Genomic DNA, 12,109 nt, shown 5'->3' on the forward strand with positions numbered 1-12,109 from the left:
GATCTGGCCCAGATCACTTTTCCCATATAGGTAACCGAAAGACATTAGCTGTGTCTGACACTGATTTGGTCCAGATCAGCAATATGAATCTGAGCCGATACTGTTTTCACAGGCTATACTGGTGTGGCCCGAATCTGTGATGCATATCTGAGCCGACTGCATTTAAAAAAGGGCTACAAACTGCTCTGGCCCATATCTGCAAAACGGATTTGATCCAACACTGTTTTGACAGATACTACCTGATGTGGACCACATCCGAAATACTTTTCTCAAACTGTGTGAAGAACTCCGTGGATTGGAATAAACATTTTCAAAACAACATGGTTGTCTGCATATTTTTTTTTATCTAGAGCATGATAAGTGCATTGTCATTAAGCTGAGCAATATTATTAGTGTTTAAAAACTATACAGCAACATTTTGTGATGCTATAAGGCCGTTGCAGCACAGTCGTTTGAGCTCCGTTTTAGGTCCGTTTCACGACAGCGCCAAGTTAACGTTGGGTCTCGCTTGACTGTCGTCTTGCAGATACGGTCCACATCCGTCCTACGGACTTCAGCCAGAAGCGCCAAAAAAAGAAAAGAAAAAAAAATAGATAGGCTATCATCAAACCAACTGTCAACGCAGATTTACCTGACCAGCTAGGCTACCACACGTAAGTTTTTATGTGTTTATTCTATGTGTTTATTATGTAAATCTATTTGTATGTGTTTATTCTAATTTACTGTCTATTACTGTGAAATGCTGTTTGCTTTGTAGATAGCAGTTACAGGCTGTTTTTTTGCGCACCACAAAGTGTTAAAGCCGCATCTGCTATGGCGCTACTGCGCTATACAAATAGCATATGAGTAGCACAGAATAGACCCAATTAGGATAACCGAATCAACTTTTTAATGGCACATATTTGCGCTAATATAGGCCTACTGAATTTTAAAAGGTAGTCTTCGCTTAGGATGTCCAGACGTCCCCGGTTTCAGGGGACAGTCCCCGTTTTTGGTTGCCTCCGGGAAAATACAGAAAAACTAAAGTTACCTGTCCCTGTTTTTTGAAGATAAAACTTGTATGTATTTTAATCAGATTGACAGTCAAACTAAACATGTCCCCGTTTTTTCCAAAATTTTGGGATTATATCCCCGGTTTTGGTCTCGGACATCTGGTCACCTTATCTTAGCTTTAGCTGATGCCGTTAAAGCGCTGAGAATTGCAGGCTCACATTCATGAAAATGACACCATTGTGAGCTTAATTTTACACTTTGACCGACCATTTAAACACTCGCTTGAATTGTATGCTGCCAGCTATCCATCATCTAACAGTGTCAATAATTGATGCCACAACCTGCAGCTATTAACTATTAAGTTGGACGAGACTAGGGCCAACCGTTCCGTATAATACGGAATCATTCCGTATAATACGGAATCGTTCCGTATTTGACACATAAAAGGCTTGTTCCGCATTGAACTGATACGGAACGCACTTTGTTCCGTATTTTTAAGAATCAATTCAGTACAAATCCATGACAGACGCATAGCTTCTAATATATATGTCAGACAGACTATGATGAATGAACGAAGACCCGCTGCTATAATGGCAAATTCGGGGACTTGGTCTTGACACACCCTTTGCGGGCTCTGACGTGTAATGACGTGGAGTTGGCTCATTGGTCGCACGTCTGAGGCGCCCGCGCCATTGGATGTGCAGTTGCCGTCAGCCTATGAGCGAGCCAGACGCTCAATGTGCAAAATGCGTTTTACAGGCTTCAGTAAATCGAGTAAAATGTGTTTTGCATTTGTAGGCTATGATAAGAAAAACTACTAAAATTAAAAATATATATATTTTTTGCACTGGAAATAACATTCTAGAAGTCTAATTCTATTGAATAAGTTCGCACAAGGCTACAGAAAACTGTTGTGTTTATTTTTCTTCAAATGCAGTCTAAGCCGATGAGTTTTGAATGTTATATGTTGTATTTGTTTAAGTTAAAAATAAAACGTATTATAAACTAAACAAATACATGGTTCATTTTTGGCAAAATGATCATGATAGCCTTTATATATCTACGTGGTTAAGTCTTGTATATTGATTAAGCCTACTTTGCTATTCTATAAATATATAGGCCTAATACATTGCATTATAGTATGATATAAAATGTATGAATTTCAGGGGTTATTTTTTCAAAATTTTCTGTTATTGTTGCCTGGCCTTATTGACACAACTCGGATTGATGATAAATTAACATATTTCCTCAACTAGGATTTCTTAGGAGTTTTAGTATGTTGTTCTGCGCACCTCATAGAAATTATCTATGGTGATTTTTTTTTTTTTTTTTTTACAATTAGTCTGTCGTAAAATGCTACTTTGCCTGGACTAAAAATAAATTGAGTAATTGTTATTAGGATTTTTTATTTTATTATTCATGGCCAAAGTATCATTACTGAAATCAAATATACATTAATTAAAGAATAGGAAGAGAAAATATATGATAGAACTGATAGAAAGTGGCAGGGACATTAGCCTACATAATTTAGAAATACATCTGAATGTATATGCCTCCAACCTTACACTGAACAAAGACCATAACCACTATTCTTCTCATGCCTACCACAATTACAATTTCAACCTTACAATATATAGATAGATAGATAGACAGATGGATAAATAGATATTGACCAATAGAGGGATAGAGAAATAAATGTTATACTTGTTACCAAATCTTTATTTTTGATAAACCAGACAACTTTTCCAGTCACATAATACATCAAATTAAGTAAGACAACAACTTACAACATACTTTCCATTTCTTTTTCCAGATGCTGAAAACATGATGCAAACTGTTGAGACGAAGGTATAATACTCAGATTTTCATTCCATTCCAAACTCCATACTTTTATTTTATTTTATTATTATTCAATTTACAGTTGAGATAGTTACATAAATGTAAAAAATGAATAGACGCAAGACACCTGTTTCCAGTTCAGCGTTGAGGAGAAGAGCCAGGGTGGACCTTAATAGAAGGTTAATTGATATCGGCCAGGAAACACCTCCAGCCACACTTTCTCCCAGAGATATTGGGTCTCCAACAGATGATGTTGCAGAACCTGAAAATGAAATCATGGAAGAAAATCTTGGATTAGATCCAATGGCAGCTGTTGTGTCTGACAAAGAGGATAGATCTTATTATCAAGATGATAGTGATGTAGAAGAAATATCTGACTGGGAGGAACCAGAAAAACTCAGAAATCGCCTTTCCAACTGGGCATTAACATATATTGCACTTTCGGCTCTCTTGGCAATATTAACGGTCCACCACTGTGACTTGCCAAAAGATGCACGAACTCTTCTTAACACAAGAAGAGATTATTCTGTTAGGGAGCTCTGCGGTGGCCTTTACCACTACATTGGCATTATTGAGGCGTTAAAACATACCCTTTCCCAGTGGAAAGACAAGCTTGTCGATGGATGTTGTTTATATCTTCAAATGTCAGTGGATGGCCTGCCACTTTTTAAAAGTTCAGGTCTTCAGTTGTGGCCCATTTTAGGTAGATTGGTAGGAGTACCCATGAAAGAACCTGTAGTCATTGGGATGTACTCAGGTATAAAGAAACCTGAGTCATCAAAAATTTATCTCACAGATTTGGCAAATGAACTCTCACAATTACAGGAGGGGTTTACATTTGAGGGGAAAAGGCTCACTTTAAAAGTTCATTCGATGATCTGTGACGCACCGGCAAAATCCTTTGTGAAAGTCACAAAGGCTTTTAACGGTTACTATGGTTGTGACAAGTGTATTCAGAGTGGGGTGTACCTCAACCACCGCATGACATACCCCCTCATGAATAGCCAAACACGGTCTGATGAGGCATTTGCCAGGCAGGAGGATGAGGAACACCACCATGGTCCTCATGCCTTCACAAATGTACATTTTGGTTTGGTGTCCCAAGTCCCACTGGACTACATGCACCTGGTGTGCTTGGGGGTGGTAAGGCGCCTTATCTTTCTGTGGATGAAAGGTCCTCTGACTGTCCGTGTACCAGGGAGAGACGTGGACAGAATATCCAGAAATCTTCTAAGCTTAAGACCCCACATTCCTTCGGAATGTGCTAGAAGGCCAAGAGCACTGAACGAAGTGGATAGGTGGAAGGCGACGGAGTTCCGTCAGTTTCTCTTATACACAGGGCCGGTGGTGTTGCGCGAGGTGTTAAGACCTGATCTATATGCAAACTTCCTGCTGCTGTCGACAGCCATGGCAATGCTGGTCTCCCCTTTCTTTGCCAGAAAGTACAACGAATATGCCAACAGCCTCCTTCATGCTTTTGTGGAACATTTTGCCCGCCTGTATGGAAATGATCAGCTAGGGTACAATGTCCATGGATTGACCCATCTTGCACAGGATGCAAAACATTTTGGCAATCTGGATGTTATATCATCCTTTCCATACGAAAATTATTTGCAAAAACTCAAGGGTTTTGTACGCAAACCCTCAAATCCCCTGGCCCAAATAATCAGACGCCTGTCCGCGGGATTAAATGTTGGTGTTACAAGTGACCAGCCCATCAAATTGTGCAAAGAACATGCCCGAGGCCCTATACCAGTACCAAACTTGATCTGTCACCAGTATGACGAACTGATATCAGAGAGGTTCACCATGACCACAACATGTCGAAACAACACATTTCTGATGGGCAAAAATGTGTGTCAAATAATTCATATAATTGACTGTCACGGTGATATCATAATTGCCTACAGACAGTACGGGATGGTTGAAACATTTTTTACCTATCCTTTTAATTCGGACATTTTAAACATTGTGGTACCAGCTGACCTAGGCCATGAGATAAAATTCTCCAAACTGTCATCTTTCACACAAAAATGCATGGCTGTCCCTTTCAATGAGGCAATGGTGGTTATACCGTTGTTTCATATGAAGGACTAGACTTTATTTTTGAAAATCATAGATCAGTTCAGTTCAGTTCAGTTATTTATTTTTTTAATCATCTTATTATTTACACAATGATTTCTAAAAGACATTCTGTGGAGTAATTTTCCTCGACGAGGACATTACAGAAGTTGTGCCGAGGTCATGGGTTAAAGGTGATGAATGTTTTTGGCCAACATTCATTTCTGAGGAAAAAACCCAAAAGGCCATAAAGAGGCATGAAATGCCAGGCCCTGGCTGGAAAATCTTCAAAATAAGAACACTCTTTGAAAAAGGTAAATAAACAAGCAAACAGGGTAATTCTATGTCTTTCCATGTTATGACAACAGTTATGCCTTACTTCATTTATCCTTAATTATCTCCATATCTGTCTTTCTTTATTTTTTATTATTTTTTATAATAGTAGATGACTTCAGTAAGGCAAGGCAAAAGCTGAAGGACTACAACAGAAATGGAACGGCAGTCCTGCAGTCAGAGGATGAGAGCTCAATGCCAAAAAGGAGAAGAAAAGCGACACAGTATGTACATTATAGATAATTGTTGTATTACTGCAAAAGCTATGGCTGGGGATGGGTTTAGGGTACAAAAAAAGCCTTTGTTCATGCCTGCCCATTGAATGATGCTATTGCCTTGTCATTACAATTTGACCTGTCTTCACTAGTTACCCAGGATTTGAAAACGGCAGTACTGACTCTGAAACTGAGCAGACTCCAAAAAGAAGACCAAAGTCTCGGCCTCGGCCTCAACCTCTCCCTATTAGCGCTACCCTTCCTAGTCTCCCTCCAGCCCCCTTCTGTAAGTTTTGATTTGATTGCCAACTGCAACAATGTACAGTCCAGTGATTTGTACCACTGCAATATGTTGATTCACGGTTTTCCCTTTATCAAAAAGCGGACATCGCAGTGGACATGGGTAAGGAGTCTCTGGACAACACAGGACAGGAAACCTTTACAGACATAAGCTGGAATGTGAGGAGGGAGTCAGACCCCTTCAATGGTAGGAATCATGCTCTATAGCAAAATTACAATACAAATGAAAGTACAATGGTGATGTTCTGTCCTGTTCATTTCTGTCCTTGTCTGACAATCTGCCTCTCTTGTTATCATTTTCCCTCAATGGTCATCTAGTAATCAATAGCTCAGCGCACCAGTCAACACCACCACCACCTCAACACTTGAGTCCAGTGTTTGACATTAATATGGGCTTCCCCTATTCACATGGTGACTTTTTCATACAAATTTACAAGTACAGTACATGTGTACAATAAATATCCTGTATATACTTATTTTTTTCTTGTTTACTGATTTTAACATTTACATACCTTTCCTCAATTAGCCAGCGGTGGTGGAGAGCCTGGAGGTCACCTCCTCTTCAAGCCAACCTTCAGAGTTGGCCATGAAACAGGGCCAATTCCTTGCACACGTAAGAAAAAAAGAAAACAAAAGAGTGTTAACAATGTTTACAACATTATATATATATATATATATATATATATATATATATATATATATATATATATATATATATATATATATACAGTACAGGCCAAAAGTTTGGACACATCTCATTCAATGCGTTTTCTTTATTTTCATGACTTTTACATTGTAGATTCTCACTGAAGGCATCAAAGCTATTAATGAACACATGTGGAATTATGTCCACAAAACAGTGAAATAACTAAAAAGATGTCTTATATTCTAGTTTCTTCAAAGTAGCCAATGAGAATCTACAATGTAAATAGTCATGAAAATAAAGGAAACATATTGAAGGTGTGTCCAAACTTTTGGCCTGTACTGTATATATATACAGTATATTGTGCAGCTGTGGGTTGATTTTATGGACCATCATTGTGTGTATTATTTCCTTAATGTTTAAATAACCTGAGGCTTTTCTCCAGATTAACACTTTTTTTCAACTTTCACAATGTTTCAGCGGCTCAGCTACATGGCCTATTGCTTTTGGAAAACCTAAAGCAGCAGGTTGCCCAACTCGCCACCACCGTGAACCTGCTCATGGCCAAGGTCAATAACGGCCTCCAACCAGCAGCCTTTGAGTGGTCCGGGGAATTTCAATTCCCCCTGGAATCAGATGCAGAGCTGGACCGCTTTGAGGCCTGGCTGGCGGACCCTGCCAACGATAGGCAGAAACATGCCCTTGTAAGCATATTCCCCCAATATGCTCTCATTGTACTCAAGACACACTAAATCTAATAATCTAAAGTAATATTTATTGCTACAGTAGACTAGCTCTTTATGATGATGTAACAATTTAATTCATCGAAAGTAATATTTATTGCTAGACTAAGCTCTTTATGATGATGTAACTTGAATGTTATGGATAAAAGCATCATCCAATTGCCCACATGTCTTAATTGTAAAAAAAAAAAAAAAAAAAGTGGCTTACCTGTTTAAAAACTTGTGCAACGGTGATCCAACCACTATCTTCATGCCCCTAGGTGAATACCCTGTCTGCTGTCGGGGGTGTGGATTTGAAGAGGGTGACATGGAACATTCTGTACAGAATGTTCCATGTCACCCTCTTCAAATCCACACCCCCGACAGCAGACAGGGTATTCACCTAGGGGCATGAAGATAGTGGTTGGATCACCGTTGCACCTGTTTTCCTGCCCCCTTTCTCGAACAATTAATTGGAAGGGTGTGAACAAGAAGAGGGCCTTCCACAGGATGGCATCACGGACCCTCCTCAGCCGTAAGCTATTGCTTCAAATGTCCTTAGTGAATTAGTATTTATTCACTCAAAAGTCTTACAGATTACTCAAATATGTAAAATATAGCAAGGCGATATTTTAATTGTTTATTAATAAAGTCAAGATGAAGTTGACTATGCTAACTCGCAATCTTCGCAGTAGGCTATTGCACCAGAGAGAAATGCACATTTCATTTCATAAGCAGAGAGCATTCTGTTTTCTTTCGTTTTGAATTGTTCTGTTTACAGGTAGACATTTCAATATATATATATATATATATATATATATATATATAATACCGAAATTCCCTTTAAAGAAAGGCTTTGTGTCTTCTGTTTGAGGTCTGTGAAAGTTTTAAAGGAGTCTTTTAGTGCCGCTTCACAGCGCTCGCGTCCATAACGGAGAACTGTCACGTCTGTAACATTGTTTTTTCCTCATAAATGCGAACACGAATAATAAAATAAAATGAATATTTTATATTCTGTGGAGAGCTAACCCTTCTTCGTCGGATTTGCGCAGTGCAATTCACAGAATTACAAAAAAAATATATAGGCTATATATTTTGCCTCCTAAAAGTTTTTTTCATGCGTGTCTATTTCCCTAACATATGAAACGCATGTGTTGACTGGTATTTTTTTAATGTCTGGACTCTTTTAAGGGAGGAGCCTATTGGTAAACAGACGTTTCTTTATTGGTATTAAATGCATTTTCTGAGAATTAAAATTTCAAGTTTGACTGCAAATGTCATGTCAAAAAATCATTTATGTAAATCATTTATCCTCAATTGTGGTGTAGTAGGTCTACGTATTTTATAATGTTAACTTCAAATAATACTAATAGTAATTTAAAGATGTAGCATTGGATCTGGACGGTATGGATAACGCTGGGAGTTGGAAGGGGTTTGTCGCGATTCTGCAGGTTCGTGGATCTGAGTGTTGCGATTTCGGTTTCATATCGCATATCGTTACAGCCCCAACGTTAAGTTCTACTTCTGATAGTTATTTTGGTGAAAGTAACACAAACGTAATACAGGAGTAATGTAACGCATTACAATTCTGAGACAGTAATATTGTAAGGTAATGAGTTACTTTTAAATAACAGTAACAAGTAATAAATAATGTATAACAGTTTGGAAGTAACCAGTGTTGTGCAAGTTACTTCCAAACTGTAATATATTATATATTACTTGTTACTGTTATTTAAAAGTAATTCATTACCTTACTGTGTCATAATTGTAATGCGTTACATTACTCCTGTATTACGTTTGTGTTACTTTCACCAAAATAACTATCAGAACGTTACTCCCAGCGTTATCCATACCGTCCAGGGCTGAGTTTCCCGATAACGTTGTCTCTTAGCGCGCTACGAAGACTCTTAAGGTATAACTTAACTGAAGGTATATCATTTCTAGGCGTGTTCCCCGAACTATAGCCTACCTTAGAAAGCTGCTTAAGATATAGGCTACCTTCTTACGTGCGACGTTACCGGGTGCTGTCCGTGGCGATGGTGCTGAATCTGTTGATATCGATGACTCGAGAATCAATTATTCTCTCGTGCAGGGGCTGTTTATGTGAGAAAGCGCTGTTCTTTATAAAAGAAGCACTTCAGAAATAGTTTAAATTACATTTAATAGGACTCATGGGATATTATAAAAAAATCCAAACTATAACAGCCTATAATAGCCTACATATTTTAAAATTGTATCATGACATATATTGCTGCCATAATAACTATTTAAATGTTTTATGTGCTTTCTTCTCTTTCCCATTTTTGTTCGCTGAGGTGAGCTGCGATGAAATATTGTTCTTGTAAATACTTTCAAGCATTTCAGTAATAAAAGTGTACGTCACGTAGCTACGGTGTTCGGCAAATAAATAAGAAGTAAATATAGCAGACAATTATAGATAATCACGACACGGAGGCGCAGGCTTGTGAACTGGAGCGCGTCTCATAAATGAACCGAAACTCAGCGTATAAATAGCCTATAGCCTACTTCACAGACCTGAATAAATATATATCTATATTGAAATGTCTACTTGTAAACAGAACAATTCAAAACGAAAGAAAACAGAGTGCTCTCTGCTTATCTGTGTGCATTTCTCTCTGGCGCATTCACTGGCCTACTGCGAAGATCACGTGTCAGCATCGTCAACATCTTTATTAATAAACAATTAAAATGTCTCATTGCTATATTTCACATATTCATTATCATTGCTTTTTCATCAGCTTTTAGGTGCTTTAATTATAGGCAGCGCCGCCGCCACTCTTACATGTTACATGAACGCGTCACCACCACATCAAAAACATGATTGTGTGATGAAAACATGAAAAATACCACCTAAACATAGCCTAACTGTATAGAAAGAAAACACAGAACGAATAGCCTAATGCGCATATGTCGATTTCGCGAATGTTCATGCCATCTTCACCCATTAGCCGCTCCCACTGGCCAGCGCGAGCGCAGAGGCCGAAATCATGACTCACCGCACTCCTGTAAAAAATAAATCGCTATACAAATATATCAGACAGACGCTGCCATTTAGTCTTTATTTACAAACTTAGACACTACACACGGCTATTGACTGCACGAACAGGTAGCCTACTTGCATTTTTCATTCGTTAATGTTTCGCGGTCTTGCTGTTTTTTTTAGTTTTTTTTTTAGCCTACAATTAAAACTAAAAGTCTGTTGTAAGTAACGCAAGCCTTACTTAACATGTAACGAGTAAAATATTACTGAAAATTGATTAGTAGGCTAATGCATTACACTACTGCGTTACAGCAAAAAGTAATATGTTACTATAGGCTAATGTATTACTTTTGTAGCGCGTTACTCCCAACACTGTGCACAACACTGCTAATCAGTAATGCTGTTTTCCAGGTGCAGTGCGCAAATGCGCACTGACAGCCAGTGCAACAGAAGCGGAAATATGGAGGCATGCAATTAGGTGGTTTGCCCTTTCGGCGGACAGGAGCGGAGGGCGCCAGGAGAGACTGGCGCGTCAGCAGCAGGAGCAGCAACAGCAACAGCTGCCACAGCACCCACATTTGGATTTTGTTTAAGTGCATGTTTTTTTTGTTTTGTTTTTGTTTTTTGTTAATAGCCTGTGCGTTTTTTTTATCCATTAATTCTGTGTTTGTTGTTGACTGTGTTCTTTGTTAATTGTTGACTTTGTTCATTACTTTGTTGTTCATTTTTTATAATTAAATCGTGGTCTGAATTATGTGTTTGATTACTTTGTTCACGTTGTTTTAGTAGGCTATGCGTTTTAATCATTAAAACGATTTATTTCAGCTATAGCCTATAGGCCTACGCATTGCTCCAACTAGCCTTTATCAAGTCAAGTCAAGCTTTTTATTTATAGCCAAGGCCTTGTAGTGGAAATGTTTTTATGGACATTCCATAGACTGTGAAAAATGTAGGCCTATGCCTAACTGACAAAAATGCCGAAAATGAGGCAAAAGGATCAATCTAGTGGTGATTTAAGCAGAATCGTAACACATCCGGCACAGCTCCGGTAGGCGGAATCGCTTCACGCACCCGTTACGCATCTGTAACGGGATGATCAGGGAGTGCTGGATCGGCGCTGGCACTTATTCGCAACAACCCCTAAAAACAGACCAGAAACGGCTTCGGCCCGATGTGCGTTTGGACTCAGGAACGAGTCCGTGAGGCGGATGCGGGCCAGACCCGGCTCTATCGTTTTGCGGTTGCGGCCCTGTTCCGTTACAGCGTCCAGTGGCTATCTGGGTATGGTGGGCGTGTCCACCACAGTTTGGGCGGAAGTGATAGTGGTCTATATGTTTGCTTCACTGGATCACCTAGGTTTTATGGCTTTGACATTTTTTTTGAGTGAGTCTGGGAGCGAACACTTTCTGTTGACCGCACTTGCGCACTTCCAGCAATTTTATGACTTGGTAACTGCAGTGCCAGTTGTAATTTTATGTGTTGAATTAAGTGTAATAAATGCTTGAACTGAGATCGGCGAGTGGAACTGAGTTTCTGCGCGTCACAGTGTTTTCCATCTCTCAGTGTTTAGCCCCTCGCGGCTGCAAGTTTTTGTTTTGCGTTGTCTAACGTTACAGCCGCTATAGTGTGTGTGTGTGTGTGATCGCGATCAAGCAGAGAGAATGTGTGTGTGTGTGCGCGCGCGCGATCGCGAGTGAGCAAGAGAGAGAGAGAGAGAGTGTGTGTGTGTGTGTGTGCGCGCGCGCGTGCGCGCTCGAGTGAGTGAGCCATTGTTCGTCATAAGCTCAATGCAACTACTTTTTTTTTTTTGCTAACATCTTATACAGTTTCAACAAAGCTAAGTCCCATATTGTCCTCATATGTGGACATCAACTTTAGCAGCATAGTAAATCTTTATTGTTACAAAAGTTTGTCAAATGTGCATGCCATTTTAATCATACAAAACTTCTATGCACAACTTAACAAGAATCAACAATGAAATGTTTTTAGATTTTTCATTTTG

At 39.1% G+C, this 12,109-nt stretch overlaps 1 protein-coding gene and 1 long non-coding RNA gene across 2 annotated transcripts; both read left to right on the forward strand.

Annotated features, from left to right (window-relative positions):
- The first annotated feature begins 616 nt into the window (after positions 1 to 616).
- On the forward strand, positions 617 to 10,677 carry LOC143715670 (uncharacterized). Its single transcript, XR_013195854.1, has 3 exons — positions 617 to 653; positions 2,807 to 2,841; positions 10,519 to 10,677. It is a non-coding gene; the product is annotated as an uncharacterized LOC143715670 (long non-coding RNA).
- Positions 5,830 to 7,513, forward strand: LOC143715718 (uncharacterized). Its single transcript, XM_077207465.1, has 5 exons — positions 5,830 to 5,928; positions 6,060 to 6,152; positions 6,268 to 6,354; positions 6,865 to 7,088; positions 7,388 to 7,513. The coding sequence occupies exons 1-5, from the start codon at positions 5,841 to 5,843 to the stop codon at positions 7,511 to 7,513; spliced, it is 618 nt and encodes a 205-aa protein (XP_077063580.1). The 5' UTR covers positions 5,830 to 5,840.
- Positions 10,678 to 12,109: the final 1,432 nt, after the last annotated feature.

The sequence above is a fragment of the Siphateles boraxobius genome, unplaced genomic scaffold, assembly GCF_051911475.1.
Source record: "Siphateles boraxobius isolate OS27281-9 unplaced genomic scaffold, OSU_SipBor_1 6, whole genome shotgun sequence".
Lineage (NCBI taxonomy): Eukaryota > Metazoa > Chordata > Actinopteri > Cypriniformes > Leuciscidae > Siphateles > Siphateles boraxobius.